The 21,401-nt window shown below is 49.9% G+C and overlaps 1 protein-coding gene across 2 annotated transcripts in view; it reads right to left on the bottom strand.

Moving 5' to 3' along the window:
* Window positions 1-16,977, bottom strand: part of LOC120924701 — a 51,479-nt gene extending 34,502 nt beyond the window's left edge. Inside the window, exons 1-3 of one of the 2 annotated variants that reach the window (XM_040335712.1) lie at window positions 16,796-16,977; window positions 7,061-7,339; window positions 2,757-3,072 (exon numbers count right to left, since the gene is read on the bottom strand). In XM_040335712.1, the coding sequence (XP_040191646.1) occupies window positions 2,757-3,072; window positions 7,061-7,339; window positions 16,796-16,838 (638 nt within the window). In that variant the 5' untranslated portion in view covers window positions 16,839-16,977. The remainder of the gene's footprint in view (window positions 1-2,756; window positions 3,073-7,060; window positions 7,340-16,795) is intronic. The other variant, XM_040335713.1, reaches the window with a different exon arrangement.
* Window positions 16,978-21,401: the final 4,424 nt, after the last annotated feature.

Below are 21,401 nucleotides of genomic sequence, written 5' to 3'. Positions count from 1 at the left end.
GGACTCTGGGGTTACTGCATAACGAGCCAGGAGCGCTTCTTTAACCCGGGCGTAGCTATGGATATCCTGATCTGGCACGGTCCGGAAAGCATCAGAAGCTTTGCCTGACAGTTTGCCTGACAATATTGCAACCCACTCTCCTCTAGCTATTCGGTGCAGGTTACATTGTCGCTCAAAGTCTGCCAGGTAGTTATCAATTTCACAGTCCTTTTCATCAAAAGCTTTAAAAGCGCTAAACGGAATCTTCCTTGCGTCTGCTGTGCTGTACTCACTGTTTGTAGAAGGTGCGGCTGCTTGTTGGACTGCTGCCAGTTTTAACTGTAGCTCTGCGTCCCTTATTTGTTTATCCTTCTGTAGTTCTGCGTCCCTTATTTCTTTAGCCTTCTGTAGCTCTGCGTCCCTTATTTGTTTAGCCTCCTCCGCTAACAGGTCCATCACTTTCAGAACCACATCCGGCGCTGGGTTCGGGCCGAACCACGCTAGCTTCTCTCTCATTAGCTTGTTGGCTGGCGATTCCTCCTCCTGAATCACTGGTGTCTCCATCTCTTGTACTGCTGGCGTTGCTGCAATCCCGTCCTCCTGGTCTAGCTCCATTGATTCTGCTATGATGACCCGCTTGGTTTTGTTGCTAGCGATCCTTCCACGAACTTCCAGTAGTTCTTCCAGTGTCTGCTTGGAATCCGGGTGTGAAGGGGAATAGAAGGGAAAAATCCCGCTGCTACCAACCAATTGTGACGGTATCGGTATGATATCCCCGTCAACGTTCCCTTCTTCCCATAACGACAATCACCCCAATATTCCACGAGGAGGGATATCCCTGGAATCGCCCAGAAAGCCACACATGAGACAAGCTTACTGCTGGAACAAGACACTTTATTGACACAAAAACTCAGCTTATATGTGGTTACAGCCTGTTAGGAACGCCCCCCTCACACAGTGGGGTTTCCCATACAGATTATAGGAGACAAGTCGGAGCCGACCATGCAGACACGTTTCTTTAGATAAAGACATCAGCGGAGTTAATTACTAGGTGTAACAGCCTGACCACAATGAAGCAATCAGAATAATTAACATGAGCCCCTTATCTAATCATTGTAAACAGTAAGGCCGGTCTCCTTCCCACACACAATAAATCAATTACCATTTGAACTAGGGAGCTGGCTGAGGAAGGGTCATTAACATGTCAATAGCTTGTGACACATGAACCAAGCAGGGAGATTTACACTGACATCCTTCACAGCGAGATTTTGACAACTCTGATTGGCTCTGATGCAAAAAAAGGGTGGAGAAAGTATTCGCGAATATTCGATTTCCGAATATTCGCAAATACTTTCTCCGCCCTTCTTTTGCATCAGAGCCAATCAGAAAAAATAAAAAATAAATTTGCAAAATATTCGCAATAAATTCGCATTAGCGAAATTTCGCAATTTTTTTTTTTTTTTTATAAAATATCACGAATATTCGATTTTAGCGAATATTTCACGAATATTTGGCTATATATTGGTGATATATCGCGAAATCGAATATGGCGTATTCTGCTCAACACTACCCTAATGCAATAGGCTGCGCACACCTATGGGGGAATGAGAAAATGTCAACGTGTTTCGCGCTATATTAGCACCTAATCAGGACTCCATGGGGTTGATTTTTACTAAAACTGGAGAGCTCTGCATAGAAACCAATCGGCTTCAAAGTTTAATTGAACAAGCTGAAGTTAGAAGCTGATTGGCTGCTGTGCACAGCGGCACTCTCCGGTTTTAGTAAATCAACCACACGAGTCATGAAGAAGTGCTAATACAGCACGAAACGTGTTGTGTGTGTATATACATATATACACATACACACACTATATTACTAAAAGTATAACCAGTCTTAGTCCGGAGGGTTCAATATTGAGTTGGCCCCGCCCCTTTGCACCTATAACAGCTTCAACTCTTCTGGGAAGGCCGTCCACAAGGTTTAGGGGTGTGTCTATGGGAATGTTTAACCATTCTTCCAGAAGCGCATTTGTGAGGTCAGGCACTGATGTTGGACGAGAAGGCCTGGCTCACAATCTCCGCTCTAATTCATCCCAAAGGTGTTCTAGGGGGGGTAGAGGTCAGGACTCTGTGCAGGCCAGTCAAGTTCATCCACCCTAAACTCGCTCATCCATGTCTTTATGGACCTTGCTTTATTGATTTATTCACTATTCAAATATTCATCAATTCGCTATTGTCACACAAGTGGGTGCCCTTAATGCAGGGCGCAGGGGCGGCGCCCCCCCCCCCCAATCCATGTGCCCGACCTCTAATCCACATGCAGGGCGCCAGATGTATGGATTCCAATGGAGGAAGGGGAGTGTTTTTTAGTAGCACATGATTAGAGCCCCCTAACCTACATGCAGGGCGCCGGACACATGAATTCCAAATTTTTTTTTTTTTTGTGAAGCACATGATTAAAGCCAGAGGCTGTAATTGGCTTTAAAAAAGGGTGGGCTTGGGGCGCAGAGCACTGCGCCCCGAGCCCACCCTTTTTTTAAGCCAATTAGAGCCTCTGGCTTTAATCATGTGCTTCACAAAAAAAAAAACATTGGAATCCATGTGTCCGGCGCCCTGCATGTAGGTTAGGGGGCCGGACGCATGGATAGGGGGGAAGCGCCCCCTGCGCCCTGCATTACGGGCCACCACAGGTCTAATTCCTATGGATCAGAGATATTTCCGTGGTCGCCATCTCTCTGTAGAGTAAAGAATTTTCTTTTACCGTGACGGTCGGCTTACCCATTGTTAGGTCGCTTATCGAGGTCCTTTCCGTCACCTTCTCCGGCTTCACGATTACCGTCTTCTCTTTTACGACCTTCCCCAACGCCTTCTTCACCGGCACGGCTGCCTTCGTTTGGACATCCTTTCTTATTGGGGTTTTTATCACAGTTTTTAGTTTTTTTATTACCGTTTCTATTACTATGTGTTGCTTTCTGCTCGTCTTTCCTCTTTTCCTTCGGCACACCACTTTCTAGGTCTTCTTTGGGTTCGGTTGGTGGTTTGCTCCAGTAAATTGTACCCGGGGGAGAGGCTGGCACGGTTGTGGCATTTGGATCTGGAAGAAGAAGAAGACATAAAATATTTGGTACATGGGGACAACCCAGGTACAGAAGACATAGGTGTGCGCAGCCCTTTGCGTTAGGGGTGTGCACCCCAAAACTCAAACACACATACCTTTCGCCCAGTGGCGGCGTGTCCATAGAGGGCGCCGGAGTGCCGCCCCCTCTCTCTCTCGCGCCGCCATTGAATACAATACACAGATTCGTGCATTGCATTGAATCTATGTATTGCCGCTGCCGCCCACTATTCAGATGGCCGGCCCCCTGGTGAGCGTCGGCCATCTGAATAACGGCAGCTGATTGGCTGTGGAAGTGTCTATCGGAGCCAGCGGCCCTCAGGCTGTAATCGGATTCCAAATAGTTATCCAGGGGATGCACAGGGGGGTGCGTTCCTTGGATAAGACTGACAGGCGTCTCAGCCAATCAGGTTCACCGGCTCTGGTTACCGCTAACCTGATTGGCTGAAGCGTCATCGAGGGCGGGAGAAGACATCGAGGGACCGTGGAAAGAGGATGGCTGACCCCAGAAAGGTAAGTGTTGGGCGGGGGGACAGCATTTTACAGGGCACAGTGGCGACAATAAAAGGGCACAGTGGCAACAATTGATGTGGGCACAGTGGCAACAATTAAAGGGCACAGTGGCAACAATTAAAGGGTACAGTGGCAACAAGTAAAGGGCACAGTGGCAACAATTGATGTGGGCACAGTGGCGACAATTAAAGGGCACAGTGGCAACAATTGATGTGGGCATAGTGGCAACAATTAAAGGGCACAGTGGCAACAATTAAAGGGCACAGTGGCGACAATAAAAGGGCACAGTGGCAACAATTAAAGGGCACAGTGGCGACAATTGATGTGGGCACAGTGGCAACAATTAAAGTGCACAGTGGCGACAATTAAAGGGCACAGTGGCAACAATTAAAGGGCACAATGGCAACAATTAAAGGGCACAGTGGTGACAATTGATGTGGGCACAGTGGCGACAATTAAAGGGCACAGTGGCGACAATTAAAGGGCACAGTGGCGACAATTGATGTGGGCACAGTGGCGACAATTAAAGGGCAAAGTGGCAACAATTAAAGGGCACAGTGGCAACAATTAAAGTGCATAGTGGCGACAACTAAAGGGCACAATGGCAACAATTAAAGGGCACAGTGGCGACAATTAAAGGGCACAGTGGCGACAATTGATGTGGGCACAGTGGTGACAATTAAAGGACACAGTGGCAACAATTAAAGGGCACAGTGGCGACAATTAAAGGGCATAGTGGCGACAATTAAAGGGCATAGTGGCGACAATTAAAGGGCACAGTGGCAACAATTAAAGAGCACAGTGGCGACAATTGATGTTGGCACAGTGGCGACAATTAAAGGGCACAGTGGCAACAATTAAAGGGCACAGTGGCAACAATTAAAGGGCACAGTGGCAACAATTAAAGTGCATAGTGGCGACAATTAAAGGGCACAATGGCAACAATTAAAGGGCACAGTGGTGACAATTGATGTGGGCACAGTGGCGACAATTAAAGGGCACAGTGATGACAATTAAAGGGCAAAGTGGCAACAATTAAAGGACACAGTGGCAACAATTAAAGGGCATAGTGGCGACAATTAAAGGGCACAGTGGCGACAATTAAAGGGCACAGTGGCGACAATTAAAGGGCACAGTGGCGACAATTAAAGGACATAGTGGCCACAATTGATGTGGGCGCAGTGGTAACAATTGATGGCATTGCACAGTGGCTGTGTTTGATGGCACAATGGTGACAATTGATGGGCACAGTGGTGACAATTGATGGGTACAGTGGCTGTGTTTGATGGGCACAGTGGCTGCGTTTGGCATGGCACAGTGGTGACAATTAATGGGCACAGTGGCGACAATTGATGGGCATAGCTTTCCTGTTCATTCACAAACTGAAGCATAGTAAACACAATTTACTATGCTTCAGTTATGAATGAACACAGTGGGCCAGATTCACGTAGATCAGCGGATCTATAGATCCGCTTGATCTACCTGATTTAAGATCCGCTCCCGCAAGTTTGAGAGGCAAGTGGGTAATTCACAAACCACTTACCTCCAAACTTGCGGCGGCGGATCCTAAATCCCCCGGCGGAATTCAAATTCCGCAGCTAGGGGGAGTGTACTATTTAAATCAGGCGCGTCCCCGCGCCGATTTAAAATGAGCATGCGCCGTCAGTGGTTTCGACGTGAGCGTAACTAGCGTCAAGCGGGTTTCTGAATCGGCGTACGCAAACGACGTAAAAAATTTTTAAAAGCGACGCGGGAACGTCGGCTATACTTAACATTGGCTGCGCCTCATAGAAGCAGGGGTAAGTATACGCCGGGAAAACCGCTACGGAAACATCGTAACAACACTGCGCCGGGTCCGCGTACGTTCGTGAATTTGCGTATCTCGCTGATTTACATATTATTCAGCATACATCAGCGGGAACGCCCCCGGCGCCATTTTTAAATTTAAAAATAGATCCGACAGTGTAACACATTGTAACACTGTCAGATCTTAGCCCTATCTATGTGTATCTGATTCTATGAATGAGGCGCATAGATAGGACCAGTGTAAGTCAGAGATACGATGGTGTATCAGGAGATACACCGTCGTATCTCTTTGTGAATCTGGCCCAGTGAGTGTGTTCATTTAGAAAAGGAAGGGGCTGTTAAATGACATATTGATTAGCCCCTTCCCTCACTCTCCACCCTGACACATCCCCTGCAGGAGCCGTGGGGGGGTGGGGGGGGGGTGGTAGAAGATGTAAGGAGGGAAAGCCAGCAGCAATGCGATGGGGGTGCAACACAAGGTTAAGCCCCAGGAAGTAGGAGGAATCGGCACTGCACAGAGTGATTAGGATGTGCCCAGGCACACCTGGCACACCCAGGGCTGCTGTTTGAAACCACAGGGCCCCATGGAGCCTACCTGAGTGGGCCCTCCCCCTCCCAGCCAAAATTGACTGAGGACAAAGGTTTTTCAGTCCCTTTCTCTGCAACCTCAGCTGCACAGATGAATAAATGTGAAGCGTTTTGAGGCTTCCTGCTCATTCACAAACCGAAGCGTAGTAAATACAGTTTTCTACGCTTCAGCAATGAACGGACACAGAAACGATTGGTACCAATCATTTACTGTGTTCATTCAGGAAAGGGAGGGGCCATGAAATCACCCGCTCTCCATCCTGAAACATTCAAGAGAGGAGAGGAGGGAAGCCGGCAGTGCTGCGAGTGAAAGGAGCACACAGGGGGGGGGGGCAGACAGCAGATGAAAGTGACGCATGTACCAACCCCCCTGAAATGCAGCCAGAAGGGGGAAAGAGGAGGAGATGATGGTAGGGCTGCGGGGGGCAGAAGAGGATCGATATCTGCAATAAGACAGTACAGCCGGCCCTCCAACCCAGTAGGTCCCTGGGCCCCCCTCTTTTGAAAAGATGGGGCCCGGGCCCGGCCGGCCCCCCTCCCGTTTTCTTTTTATTTACTTATTTTTTGCATTACACCTGTAAGGGGCCCGATGGTCCCCAGGGACCCACCTGGCCTCCCTCCCGTTTTTTTTTCTAATTTATTTTTTTGCATTACACCTGTAAGGGGCCCGATGGTCCCCAGGGACCCACCTGGCCTCCCTCCCGTTTTTTTTTCTAATTTATTTTTTTGCATTACACCTGTAAGGGGCCCGATGGTCCTCAGGTTCCCGAATGGCCCCCTCCCATTTTTTTGTTAATTTTTTTTGCATTACACCTGTAAGGGGGCCAATGGTCCCTAGGGCCCCTTACAGGCCCGGCCGGCCCCCCTCCTGTTTTTAATTTTTATATATTTTTTGCATTACGCCTGTAAGGGGCCCGAAGGTCCCCAGGCCCCTATCCAGGAGAGAAGAGATTACACTTGTAACCTTTACACGGTTCTCTGCTCCAGGGGGGGGCCCTGCCTAAAGCTGTGTAAGGGGCCCCAAATTGTGATGGCCGCCCCGTCCCTGAATGTGACTTACCCGGCACAGTGGAGAAGACGGTGGACACGGTGACCCAATCTTCATTCTGACAGCTGTAATTGGCTCCTCCCCCTCTTGCCCTGAACACTTTGCCCGGTAGTTGGACGGAAGGCGGGTCAATGGTGAATTTCTCTTGGTTGGCGCCCATCGATGAGCAGAGGAACGTCTCCAAGTTGCACAATAACTGGATTTGGTTGTCAGAGTCGCTCTCATTGGTACATGTGACTGTGACGTTCCCTCCTCCGGTGGGGCCCTCTACCAATCCGAATCCGAAGAGCCCTGGAAAAGAAGATTGTGATAAGACACGCCCTCCACCGAGAAGTACATACCTTCAAGTGTGGTCACCATACGGCACACTCCCAACCAGCGGCGGTCCGTCTATAGAGGGCGCTGGAGCGCCGCCCCCTCTGGCTCCGCACCGCCACTGAAATAACATACATGAATGTGTTATTGTTGCCGCTGCCGCTGGTCTATTCAGGTGGCCGGACCTTGAGCGCCCACCACCTGAATAACGGCAGCTGGTTGGCTGTGCGGAAGTGCCTATCAGAGCCAGTACAGCCCTCGTCTCCCGGATGTCTTATCCTCTGGACGTACGGGGGGTGCGTTCCTTGGATAAGACTGACGGCCGTCTCAGCCAATCAGGTTCACCGATTCTGGTTATCGGTAACCTGATTGGCTGAAGCGTCACCAAGGCGGGAGAAGACATCGAGGGACGTCGAAGGATTAAGGTGAGTGCATTTTACAGGGCACAGCGGCGACAATGGGCACAGTGGCATCAATGGCTACAGTGGCATCAATAGGCACAGTAGTGAGAATTAAAGGGCACAGTGGTGAGAATTAAAGGGCACAGTGGCATCAATGGGCACAGTAGTGACAATTAAAGGGCACAGTGGTGACAAGGCACAGTGGCGACAATTGAGGGGCACAGTGGCTGTGTTTGATGGCATGGCACAGTGGTGACAATTGATGGCACAGTGGCTGTGTTTGATGGCATGGCACAGTGACTGCGTTTGATGGCATGGCACAGTGACTGCATTTGGCATGGCACAGTGATTGCGTTTGATGGCATGGCACAGTGACTGTGTTTGGCATGGCACAGTGACTGCGTTTGGCATGGCACAGTGACTGCGTTTGGCATGGCACAGTGATTGCGTTTGATGGCATGGCACAGTGGTGATAATTGATGGCACAGTGGCTGCGTTTGATGGCATGGCACAGTGACTGCGTTTGACGGCATGGCACAACGACTGCGTTTGATGGCATGGCACAGTGGTGATAATTGATGGCACAGTGACTGCGTTTGGCATGGCACAGTGACTGTGTTTGATGGCATGGCACAGTGGTGATAATTGATGGCACAGTGGCTGCGTTTGATGGCATGGCACAGTGACTGCGTTTGACGGCATGGCACAACGACTGCGTTTGATGGCATGGCACAGTGGTGATAATTGATGGCACAGTGGCTGCGTTTGATGGCATGGCACAGTGACTGCGTTTGATGGCATGGCACAGTGACTGCATTTGACGGCATAGTGACTGCGTTTGATGGCATGGCACAGTGGTGCGAATTGATGGCATAGTGACTGCATTTGATGGCATGCCACAGTGGTGATAATTGATGGCACAGTGGCTGCATTTGATGGCATGGCACAGTGACTGCGTTTGATGGCATGGCACAGTGGTGTGAATTGATGCCACAGTGGCCTCGTTTGATGGCATGGCATAGTGACTGCATTTGATGGTATGGCACAGTGGTGATAATTGATGGGCACAGTGGCCTTGTTTGATGGCATGGCAGAGTGACTGCATTTGATGGTATGGCACATTGGTGACAATTGATGGCACAGTGGCTGCATTTGATGGGCACAGTGAGGCTGCAATTTTTTTACGTTTGCGCCCCCCCCCCCCCAAAAAAAATTTTTGAGCACCAGCCGCCACTGCTCCCAACATGAGGACCACGTCTACAGATCTGGTGACCACCTCTTCATCTGAGAATAGTGTAAGGCACAGGTGTCAAACACAAGGCCCGCGGGCCGAATCCGGCCCTCCAGACCATTGCAGCCGCAGGGGAGCTCCAGCCCTCCTCTGGTCCTCCTCAAGTCCCTTACTTTCTGCTTTCAAGCAATGCATCCAGCTTCTTCCCAGCAGCAGCATAAGGAAAGGGGGGTGCACTGTGATGTAAGGGAGAGTGGGGGGACTTCTGATGGTGTGGGAGGGGCTCTTGACATCTAATGTAAGGGGAGGGGAATGCGCTGGACGTCCTACAGATACAACCGCCCTTTTGGGGGCCATCATAATGCTGATGCGGCCCACGATGAAATGTAACCCCTGGTGTAAGGTGTTCTCATTTGAGCCGTCACAGACAGAGTATATTATGAGTTCCCAACCTGCCAGGAACAGAGGGACAGCAACAAACGCCTTCACCAGCTCTACATATAATAGCACTATGCAGCTCCGCCCTACGCGTTTTGTCAGAATTGGCGTTTTCAGGGGCACAAGCTGAGCCCACATTTCCTGAAGTATCCCCGGGAGAGTCCCTATACCGGTCTACAGTATGTACAGCGATGTCGATTTTTGTTTTAAAGGGGCTCAGTAGAACCCCAGCTCACTAGTACCTCCAGCTTAGTAATACCCCCAGATCATTAGTACCCCTGTTCAGCAGATCCCCAGATCATTAGTACCCCTGTTCAGCAGATCCCCAGATCATTAGTACCCCTGTTCAGCAGATTCCCCAGATCATTAGTACCCCTGTTCAGCAGATTCCCCAGATCATTAGTACCCCTGTTCAGCAGATCCCCAGATCATAAGTACCCCTGTTCAGCAGATCCCCAGATCATTGGTACCCTTGTTCGGCAGATCCCTAGGTCATTAGTACCCTTGTTCAGCAGATTCCCCAGATCATTAGTACACCTGTTCAGCAGATCCCCAGATCATTAGTACCCCTGTTCAGCAGATCCCCAGATCATTAGTACCCCTGTTCAGCAGATCCCCAGATCATTAGTACCCCTGTTCAGCAGATCCCCAGATCATTAGTACCCCTGTTCAGCAGATCCCCAGATCATTAGTACCCCTGTTCAGCAGACCCCCAGATCACTAGTACCCCTGTTCAGCAGATCCCCAGATCATTAGTACCCCTATTCAGCAGATCTCCAAATACTCAGTACTCCCACTCATCAGATCCCCAACTCATTATTACCCTTGTTCATCAGATCCCTGGTTCAGTAGTAACCTCCAGCTCTGCCAATCCCCTGCTCATTAGTAACCCCAACCTCTGCTGATCCTCTGGTTTGCTGATTCTTCTCGCTCTCCAGCCCGTGCTCACCTTCCGCTACCGTACATTGGTCTTATGCTACACCCCATGTGTGACATCTTCTAGTTCCTCCTGCCCTGGTCCTCCAGCTCTGCTCTTTCTCTGCCTCTGAGTCCTTTCTCTCTCCTGTCCCTGCTCCTCTCCCGCTATATTGCTCCCATGCTGCACCCCACGTGTGACTTCTGCTAGTTTCTTCCTCCCTGGTCCCCCAGTTCTGCTGATCCTCTGCCACTCAGCTCTTTTTCTTTTCAGTCCTCGCTCATCTCTCACTTTATCGGTCCCATGCTGCACCCCATGTGTGACATCTGCTAGTTTCTTCCTCCCTGGTCCCCCAGCTCTGCTGATCCTCTGCCACTCAGCTCTTTTTCTCTTCAGTCCTCGCTCATCTCTCACTTTATCGGTCCCATGCTGCACCCCATGTGTGACATCTGCTAGTTCCTCCTGCCCTGGTCCTCCAGCTCTGCTCTTTCTCTGCCACTCAGTCCTTTTTCTCTCCAGTCCCTGCTCACCTCCCTCTAGATTTCTCCCATGCTGCACCCCATGTGTGACATCTGCTAGTTCCTCCTGCCCTGGTCCCCCAGCTCTGCTGATTCTCTGCCACTCAGCTCTTTTTCTCTTCAGTCCTCACTCTATCTCTCACTTTATTGCTCCCATGTGGCACCCCATGTGTAACATTAGTTAGTTCCTCCTGCACTGGTCCTCCAGCTCTGCTTTTTCTTTGCCTCTCTCTCCAGTCCCTGCTCACCTCCCGCTATATTGCTCCCATGCTGCACCCCACATTTGACATTTGCTAGTTTCTCCCACTCTGATCCCCCAGCTCTGCTGATCCTCTGGTTTTCTGATCCTTTTCTCTCACCAGTCCTTGCTCACCTCCCACTTCATTACTCCCATGCTGCTCACCACATGTGACATCTGTTAGTTTCTCCTGCTCTGCCCCCCCCCCCAGCTCCGCTGATCCTCTGCCGCTCGGTCCTTTCTTTCTCCAGTCCTTGCTCACCTCCCGCTATATTGCTCTCGTGCTGCACCCCACGTGTCACGTCTAATAGTTTCTCCCACCCTGGTCCCTAATCTCTGCTGATTCTCTGTCATTCAGTTCATTCTCTCTCCAGTCCCTGCTTACCTCCCTCTTTATTGCTCCCATGCTGCACCCCACGTGTGACATCTGCTAGTTTATCCTGCCTCTGTCCCCCAGTTCTGCTGGTTCTCTGCCACTCGGTCCTTTCTCTCTCCAGTCCTTGCTCAACTCCCGCTATATTGCTCCCATGCTGCACCCCACATTTGACATTTGCTAGTTTCTCCCACTCTGATCCCCCAGCTCTGCTGATCCTCTGGTTTACTGGTCCTTTTCTCTCACCAGTCCCTGCTCACCTCCCGCTATATTGCTCCCATGCTGCTCACTACATGTGACATCTGTTAGTTTATCCTGCTCTGGTCCCCCAGCTCTACTGATCCTCTGCCGCTCGGTCCTTTCTTTCTACAGTCCCTGCTCACCTCCCGCTATATTGCTCCCATGCTGCACCCCACATGTGATATCTGCTAGCAGGGCCGTTTGAAGGAATTTGGGGGCCCCAAGCAAAATGGACATGGAGGCCCCCCACACGCAAAGCCCCTACATGTTCTTTTTACTCCCCCTGGGCCCCCTCCCTCCCTTGGCTCTTTTTACCCCCCCGACCCCCCTCCCTACCGGGTCCGTACCGCACAGCAGGAGATTCAGTTTCCTGTTCACGGCCGGACTGAAAGGAAGTGAGCACTCAGTGTGCACTTCCTGTCAGTCCGGCTGGGAACAGGAAACTGAATCTCCTGTACCGCGCAGAACCCGGCCGGAGTCCGGACTGACAGGAGGAAGGAAGAGGAGCTCGGCCATGCTACAGAGAAGAGGAAGTGACGACTTGAGGCAACAGTGCTGCAGGCTCTCTATAGAGTGCTCAGGGGGCTGCAGCATATAGGAAGGGCGGCAGGAGCCCTGCTTGGGGCCCCAGGCCGGCTCGGGGTCCCAAGCAATTGCTTGGTTTGCCTACCTTGTAGCGACGGGCCTGTCTGCTAGTTTCTCCCACTCTGATCCCCCAGCTCTGCTGATCCTCTGGTTTGCTGATCCTCTTCTCTCACCAGTCCCTGCTCACCTCCCACTTTATTGTTCCCATGCTGCTCACCACGTGGGACATCTGTTATTTTCTCCTGCTCCGGTCCCCCAGCTCTACTGATCCGCTCGGTCCTCTCCGGTCCCCGCTCACCTTCCACTATAGTCTTCAAATGTTGCACACCACATGTGCTGTCTGCTATTTGCTCCACTTTGGTACAGACCTCGCTCACCTTCCTGCTGCTCCACGCTGCACACCAGAGGTGACGTCTGCACCAGACACTCCCAGAATATAGACACATGAACCCGAAGTGACTGCTGATGACGTCTTTCTGGTTCACTTGTTGGTTTCCCAGTGCATCCTGGGATATCTCATACATGCAATACCTCCAAAACAAAGCAAACCTGACTCTGAATAAATGCCCCTCAAATGCAGCAGATGCTGCTAGCGAGCGTTGTGATAGACTTCTATGGAGGCTTCGAAGCACCAAGAAAGGGGGTGTCATTTTTGAAGGGAAGCAAACGCAACATGTGACCATTAGGGTGAGGTGACCATTTTATTTAGTGACAGGAGCTTTAACCACTTCAGCCCCGGACCATTATGCAGGTTAAGGACCTGGCCCCTTTTTGCGATTCAGCACTGCATCTCTTTAAGTGACAATTGCGCGATACACAGTAACATTGTTTATAAACATTGATCAGACGGGAGATGGAGATACAAAGTAACATTGTTTATAAACATTGATCAGACGGGAGATAGAGAGATACAAAGTAACATTGTTTATAAACATTGATCAGACGGGAGAGAGAGAGATACAAAGTAACATTGTTTATAAACATTGATCAGACAGGAGATAGAGAGATACAAAGTAACATTGTTTATAAACATTGATCAGACGGGAGATAGAGAGATACAAAGTAACATTGTTTATAAACATTGATCAGACAGGAGAGAGAGAGATACAAAGTAACATTGTTTATAAACATTGATCAGACAGGAGAGAGAGATACAAAGTAACATTGTTTATAAACATTGATCAGACAGGAGAGAGAGAGATACAAAGTAACATTGTTTATAAACATTGATCAGACGGGAGATAGAGAGATACAAAGTAACATTGTTTATAAACATTGATCAGACGGGAGATAGAGAGATACAAAGTAACATTGTTTATAAACATTGATCAGACAGGAGAGAGAGAGATACAAAGTAACATTGTTTATAAACATTGATCAGACAGAAGACAGAGAGATACAAAGTAACATTGTTTATAAACATTGATCAGACGGGAGATAGAGATACAAAGTAACATTGTTTATAAACATTGATCAGACAGGAGATAGAGAGATACAAAGTAACATTGTTTATAAACATTGATCAGACAGGAGATAGAGATATACAAAGTAACATTGTTTATAAACATTGATCAGACAGGAGAGAGAGAGATACAAAGTAACATTGTTTATAAACATTGATCAGACGGGAGAGAGAGAGATACAAAGTAACATTGTTTATAAACATTGATCAGACGGGAGATAGAGAGATACAAAGTAACATTGTTTATAAACATTGATCAGACAGGAGAGAGATACAAAGTAACATTGTTTATAAACATTGATCAGACGGGAGATAGAGAGATACAAAGTAACATTGTTTATAAACATTGATCAGACGGGAGATAGAGATACAAAGTAACATTTTTTATAAACATTGATCAGACAGGAGATAGAGAGATACAAAGTAACATTGTTTATAAACATTGATCAGACAGGAGATAGAGATATACAAAGTAACATTGTTTATAAACATTGATCAGACAGGAGATAGAGAGATACAAAGTAACATTGTTTATAAACATTGATCAGACAGGAGATAGAGATATACAAAGTAACATTGTTTATAAACATTGATCAGACAGGAGATAGAGAGATACAAAGTAACATTGTTTATAAACATTGATCAGACAGGAGAGAGAGATACAAAGTAACATTGTTTATAAACATTGATCAGACAGAGATAGAGAGATACAAAGTAACATTGTTTATAAACATTGATCAGACAGGAGATGGAGAGATACAAAGTAACATTGTTTATAAACATTGATCAGACAGAGATAGAGAGATACAAAGTAACATTGTTTATAAACATTGATCAGACAGGAGAGAGATACAAAGTAACATTGTTTATAAACATTGATCAGACAGGAGATAGAGAGATACAAAGTAACATTGTTTATAAACATTGATCAGACGGGAGATAGAGAGATACAAAGTAACATTGTTTATAAACATTGATCAGACAGGGGATAGAGAGATACAAAGTAACAGTGGGGTAGATTCAGGTAGCAATTACGTCAGCGTATCCATAGATACGCAGCGTAATTGCTAATTTGCGCCGGCGTATCTACTTTCTGTATTCAGAAAGCTAGATACGCCGACTGTAGCCTAAGATACGACTGGCATAAGTATCTTACGCCGTCGTATCTTAGGGTGCATTCTTACGGTGGCCGCTAGGTGGCGCTCCGGTAGTTTTCAGCGTAGAGTATGCAAATTGCATACTTACGCCGATTCACAAACTTACGTGTGCCCTGCGTTTGTTTTTTTACGTCATTTGCGTAAGTCGGGTTCGTCGGAACGTTACTCCTGCTATTTGGAGGCGCAGCCAATGTTAAGTATGGCCGTCGTTCCCGCGTCGCGATTTGAACATTTTACGTCGTTTGCGTAAGTCGTCCGTGAATGGCGCTGGACGCCATTTACGTTCACGTCGATACCAATGATGTCCTTGCGACGTCAATTACCGCAACGCACGTCGGAAGATTTTAGGGACGGCGCATGCGCAGTACGTTCGGCGCGGGAACGCGCCTAATTTAAATGATCCACGCCCCCTACAGGATCATTTGAATTACACGCGCTTACGCCGGCCCCTTTTACGCTACGCCGCCGCAACTTTACAGGCAAGTGCTTTGTGAATCACTTGCCTGTAAAACTTGCGGCCGCGTAACGTAAATGTCGTGCGTTACGCGGCCGCAGTTTTGCGCGCCCCTACCTGAATCCACCCCATTGTTTATAAACAATGATCAGACGGGAGATAGAGAGATACAAAGTAACATTGTTTGTAAACATTGATCAGACAGGAGATAGAGAGATACAAAGTAACATTGTTTGTAAACATTGATCAGACAGCTCAATGACCAAAAAACAACTCCTATCTTTTCGATCTGATTCTGGGCAATCACAGTGACTATATGATTGGGAAGTCCATCCAGCTTCGCCCCTCCCCAGGTAAAAGGGTTAACAATTTGGTAGTTTTGTTGATCTTGTGGAGTCCCACCCGGTGATAACATTGTATTCCCCTGATAATGGTTTTGCTGTTGTGTCTTATTCTGTTATCATCTACTCAATATAACACTGAGGGCTTTTAATCTGAACACCCCAGCACCATGTAATGATTGTCAGGTCACCTGTGGCCAGGTGACAAGTGCACCCCGTTGGGGTCAGGGATGCACCACAGGGTAGTGAACCCTATAGCCGACTGCTGCGATCAGAGAGGAAGCGTGAACCCAGGATCGCCCAGGGCGCGGAGTCTAAGACCCAGCTTTGTGTTCACCAGAGCCTCTAGTGGTGAGGATGGCCTTCGCCGCAGCAGGATCCAGGTCGCGACCCCTGGGATCCCCTAGGTCACGCTCCGCAGAGAGAGAGAGGAAGCAACAGGCAGGACAAACGGTAGTGATGGGTAAGCCGAGGTCAGGGCAACAGGCAGACTAGGGTAACCGAGGGACAGGCAAAAGGTCAAGGGCACAGGCAAACAGGAGAAGTCAGGGACGAGCCAAAAACGGTACACAGGAAGATAATCGTAGCACACTGCAGACAGGAACTTGAGCAAACAACACTGTTGAACAGCACTGCAGGCCTGTAGTGCAATGGTTAATATAGAGTTCCTGGGATGGCCTGGGTGGGGCCATACAGGAAGGAGAGGAGATAAGAAGGTAACCAGAACAGAGTCAGGCCTCTTAATGGACAGATGGAAACAGGTAAGCTGCCAGACTATTGCATATCCATGACAATGATCAAGGAGCGATATGTGTGATGTGATCTTCTTGTTTTGGACCCATTTTTGGAGGATAGTCTGAGAGGCGGCTCTTTAATTAGACGGTCATCTAAGGCCTTGCCCTCACAGGGGCCTTGCGGCCACCTAATTGTCCTATGTCGGCGAGAACTGAATCTTACCATCTTAGATCATGAGGATGTGCTGCAGCTGTAGCATTATTACATCCTGAGAACTTCCTTTCTATACAGATTGCAATCTATCTGAACCGAGAACAATGAAGTGATGAGAGTGGAGACTCACCTGATACACACAACACAATGGAAACGATCGGAAGGTTCTCCATTGTAAGTCCCTTCAGAGATGATTAGTCTGTAGACCCGTCCAGGAGAGAAGAACGCCACCCAAACAATTACATGGCATCCCAACGTGAGACACCGGTCCGCGGTCACACAGGATGTGCGGAGGGAGAAGAATTTCAATAGAGATGACAAGAGAAGGAAACGTGAAAGTTCCGGTGAGTCACACCGACGCGAGACATTTCCCCTTTTGGAGGAATCATCAGAGTTGCCAACTCATCCCTTAACCACTTCAATCCCGGGCTTTTATACCAACCTCCATACCGGACTTTTATACCCACCTCCTTACCAGACTTTTATACCCACCTCCATACCGGGCTTTTATACCCACCTCCATACCGGGCTTTTATACCCACCTCCATACCGGGCTTTTATACCCACCTCCATACCGGGCTTTTATACCCACCTCCATACCAGGCTTTTATACCCACCTCCATACCGGGCTTTTATACCCACCTCCATACCGGGCTTTTATACCCACCTCCATACCGGGCTTTTATACCCACCTCCATACCGGGCTTTTATACCCACCTCCATACCAGGCTTTTATACCCACCTCCATACCAGGCTTTTATACCCACCTCCATACCGGGCTTTTATACCCACCTCCATACCGGGCTTTTATACCCACCTGCATACCGGGCTTTTATACCCACCTCCATACCGGGCTTTTATACCCACCTCCATACCAGGCTTTTATACCCACCTCCATACCAGGCTTTTATACCCACCTCCATACCGGGCTTTTATACCCACCTCAATACCGGGCTTTTATACCCACCTCCATACCGGGCTTTTATACCCACCTCCATACCGGGCTTTTATACCCACCTCCATACCGGACTTTTATACCCACCTCCATACCGGGGCTTTTATACCCACTTCCATACCGGGCTTTTATACCCACCTCCATACCGGGCTTTTATACCCACCTCCATACCGGGCTTTTATACCCACCTCCATACCGGGGCTTTTATACCCACCTCCATACCGGGGCTTTTATACCCACCTCCATACCGGGCCTATTCTGGCACTTCTCTCCAATGTCCAAATCATCATTCTTTTGCTAGAAAAATTACGCAGAACCCCCCAAACATTATATATGTTTTTTTTTTAGCAGACACCCTAGGGAATAAAACAGCGGTCATTGCAACGCTTTTTCTCGCACAGTATTTGCGCAATAATTTTTCAAACGCCTTTTTTTGGGGAAAAAAAATGTTTCATGAATTAAAAAAGTAACAAAACAGTAAAGTTAGCCCAATTTTTTTGTAAAATATGAAAGATGATGTTACACCGAGTAAATAGATACCTAACATGTCACGCTTTAAAATTGCGCACACTCATGGAATGGCACCAAACTTCGGTACTTAAAAATCACCATAGGCGACGCTTTGAGAATTTTTACAGGTTACCAGTTTAGCATTACAGAGGAGGTCTAGTGCTAGAATTGTTGTGCGCGCTCTAACGCACGTGGCGATACCTCACATGTGTGGTTTGAACAGCGTTTACATATGTGGGCGGGACTTACTTGCGTGTTCGCTTCCGAGCGCGAGCTGCCGGGGACAGGGGCGCTTAACATTTTTTTTTTTTACACATTTTTTTGGTCACTTTTATTCCTATTACAAGGAATGTAAACATCCCTCGTAATAGGAATCTATTGTGACAGGTCCTGTTTATGGAGAGATGCGGGGGGAGGGGTCAATAAGACCCCACATCTCTCCTCCAGGCTGGAAAGCATGAGATCAGGAAAAAAAATTCACACCAATCTCATGCCGACAGCAGCGATCGCGGCTTTGTTTACTTCCGGGAACCCGGGCGTGACGTCATAACGTTGCGTCCAGGGCCTCCGACGGTCATAGAGATTACTGGTGACCATCTGTCCCCTCTCGTCGCCTATAAGAACGACCAAGTGGCGGAACTTCCTCTATGATCATTCTTATTGCCGGCTGGAAATAATGATATGTGAATGATGCCTCTAGCTGAACCTATGATCTGTACACCTCAGTCTACGGGGCTCCCTCATGATCTGTACACCTCAGCCTAGGGGGGCTCCCTCATGATCTGTACACCTCAGCCTATGGGAGCTCCCCCATGATCTGTACACCTCAGCCTATGGGAGCTCCCCCATGATCTGTACACCTCAGCCTATGGGAGCTCCCCCATGATCTGTACACCTCAGCCTATGGGGGCTCCTCCATGATCTGTACACCTCAGCCTATGGGGGTTCCTCCATGATCTGTACACCTCAGCCTATGGGAGCTCCCTCATGATCTGTACACCTCAGCCTATGGGGGCTCCTCCATGATCTGTACCACCTCCGCCTATGGGGGCTCCTCCATGATCTGTACCACCTCCGCCTAGGGGCCTCCTCCATGATCTGTACACCTCAGCCTATGGGAGCTCCCCCATGATCTGTACACCTCAGCCTATGGGGGCTCCTCCATGATCTGTACACCTCAGCCTATGGGGGCTCCTCCATGATCTGTACACCTCAGCCTATGGGAGCTCCCCCATGATCTGTACACCTCAGCCTATGGGGGCTCCTCCATGATCTGTACCACCTCCGCCTAGGGGCCTCCTCCATGATCTGTACACCTCAGCCTATGGGGGCTCCTCCATAATCTGTACCACCTCCGCCTAGGGGGCTCCCCCATGATCTGTACACCTCAGCCTAGGGGGGCTCCCCCATGATCTGTACACCTCAGCCTATGGGGGCTCCCCCATGATCTGTACACCTCAGCCTATGGGGGCTCCTCCATGATCTGTACCACCTCAGCCTAGGGGGGCTCCTCCAGATCTGTACACCTCAGCCTAGGGGGCTCCCCCATGATCTGTACACCTCAGCCTAGGGGGGCTCCTCCAGATCTGTACACCTCAGCCTAGGGGGGCTCCTCCAGATCTGTACACCTCAGCCTAGGGGGCTCCCCCATGATCTGTACCACCTCAGCCTAGGGGGGCTCCTCCAGATCTGTACACCTCAGCCTATGGGGGCTCCTCCATAATCTGTACCACCTCAGCCTAGGGGGGCTCCTCCAGATCTGTACACCTCAGCCTAGGGGGCTCCCCCATGATCTGTACCACCTCAGCCTAGGGGGGCTCCTCCAGATCTGTACACCTCAGCCTAGGGGGCTCCCCCATGATCTGTACCACCTCAGCCTAGGGGGGCTCCTCCATGATCTGTACACCTCAGCCTAGGGTGGCCCCCATGATCTGAACACCTCAGCCTAGGGGGACCCCCTATGATCTGTACACCTCAGCCTAGGGGGGATTCTCCATGATCTGTACACCTCAGCCTAGGGGGGCTCCCCCATGATCTGTACACCTCAGCCTAGGGGGGCTCCCCCATGATCTGTACACCTCAGCCTAGGGGGGCTCCCCCATGATCTGTACAACTCAGCCTAGGGGGCTCCCCCATGATCTGTACACCTCAGCCTAGGGGGACCCCTCATGATCTGTACACCTCAGCCTAGGGGGCTCCCCCATGATCTGTACACCTCAGCCTAGGGGGCTCCCCTCATGATCTGTACACCTCCGCCTAGGGGGGGCTCCCCCATGATCTGTACACCTCAGCCTAGGGGGGGGGGGCATGATCTGTACACCTCAGCCTAGGGGGGCTCCCTCATGATCTGTACACCTCAGCCTAGGGGGCTCCCCCATGATCTGTACACCTCAGCCTAGGGGGGCTCCCCGGTGATCTGTACACCTCAGCCTAGGGGGGCTCCCCCATGATCTGTACACCTCAGCCTAGGGGGGCTCCCCCATGATCTGTACACCTCAGCCTAGGGGGGCTCCCATGATCTGTACACCTCAGCCTAGGGGGGCTCCCCCATGATCTGTACACCTCAGCCTATGGGGGCTCCCATGATCTGTACACCTCAGCCTAGAGCCCCCCGCATGATCTGTACACCTCAGCCTAGGGGGGCTCCCTCATGATCTGTACACCTCAGCCTAGGGGGGCTCCCTCATGATCTGTACACCTCAGCCTATGGGGGCTCCCCCATGATCTATACACCTCAGCCTAGGGGGGCTCCCTCATGATCTGTACACCTCAGCCTAGGGGGGCTCCCCCATGATCTGTACACCTCAGCCTAGGGGGGCTCCCCCATGATCTGTACAACTCAGCCTAGGGGGCTCCCCCATGATCTGTACACCTCAGCCTAGGGGGACCCCTCATGATCTGTACACCTCAGCCTAGGGGGCTCCCCCATGATCTGTACACCTCAGCCTAGGGGGCTCCCCTCATGATCTGTACACCTCCGCCTAGGGGGGGCTCCCCCATGATCTGTACACCTCAGCCTAGGGGGGGGGGCCATGATCTGTACACCTCAGCCTAGGGGGGCTCCCTCATGATCTGTACACCTCAGCCTAGGGGGCTCCCCCATGATCTGTACACCTCAGCCTAGGGGGGCTCCCCGGTGATCTGTACACCTCAGCCTAGGGGGGCTCCCCCATGATCTGTACACCTCAGCCTAGGGGGGCTCCCCCATGATCTGTACACCTCAGCCTAGGGGGGCTCCCATGATCTGTACACCTCAGCCTAGGGGGGCTAC

The sequence above is a fragment of the Rana temporaria genome, chromosome 1 (genome assembly GCF_905171775.1).
Source record: "Rana temporaria chromosome 1, aRanTem1.1, whole genome shotgun sequence".
Taxonomy (NCBI): Eukaryota; Metazoa; Chordata; class Amphibia; order Anura; family Ranidae; genus Rana; species Rana temporaria.
Note: the sequence above shows the minus strand (reverse complement) of the source record. Positions and strands in the feature narration are given on the sequence as shown.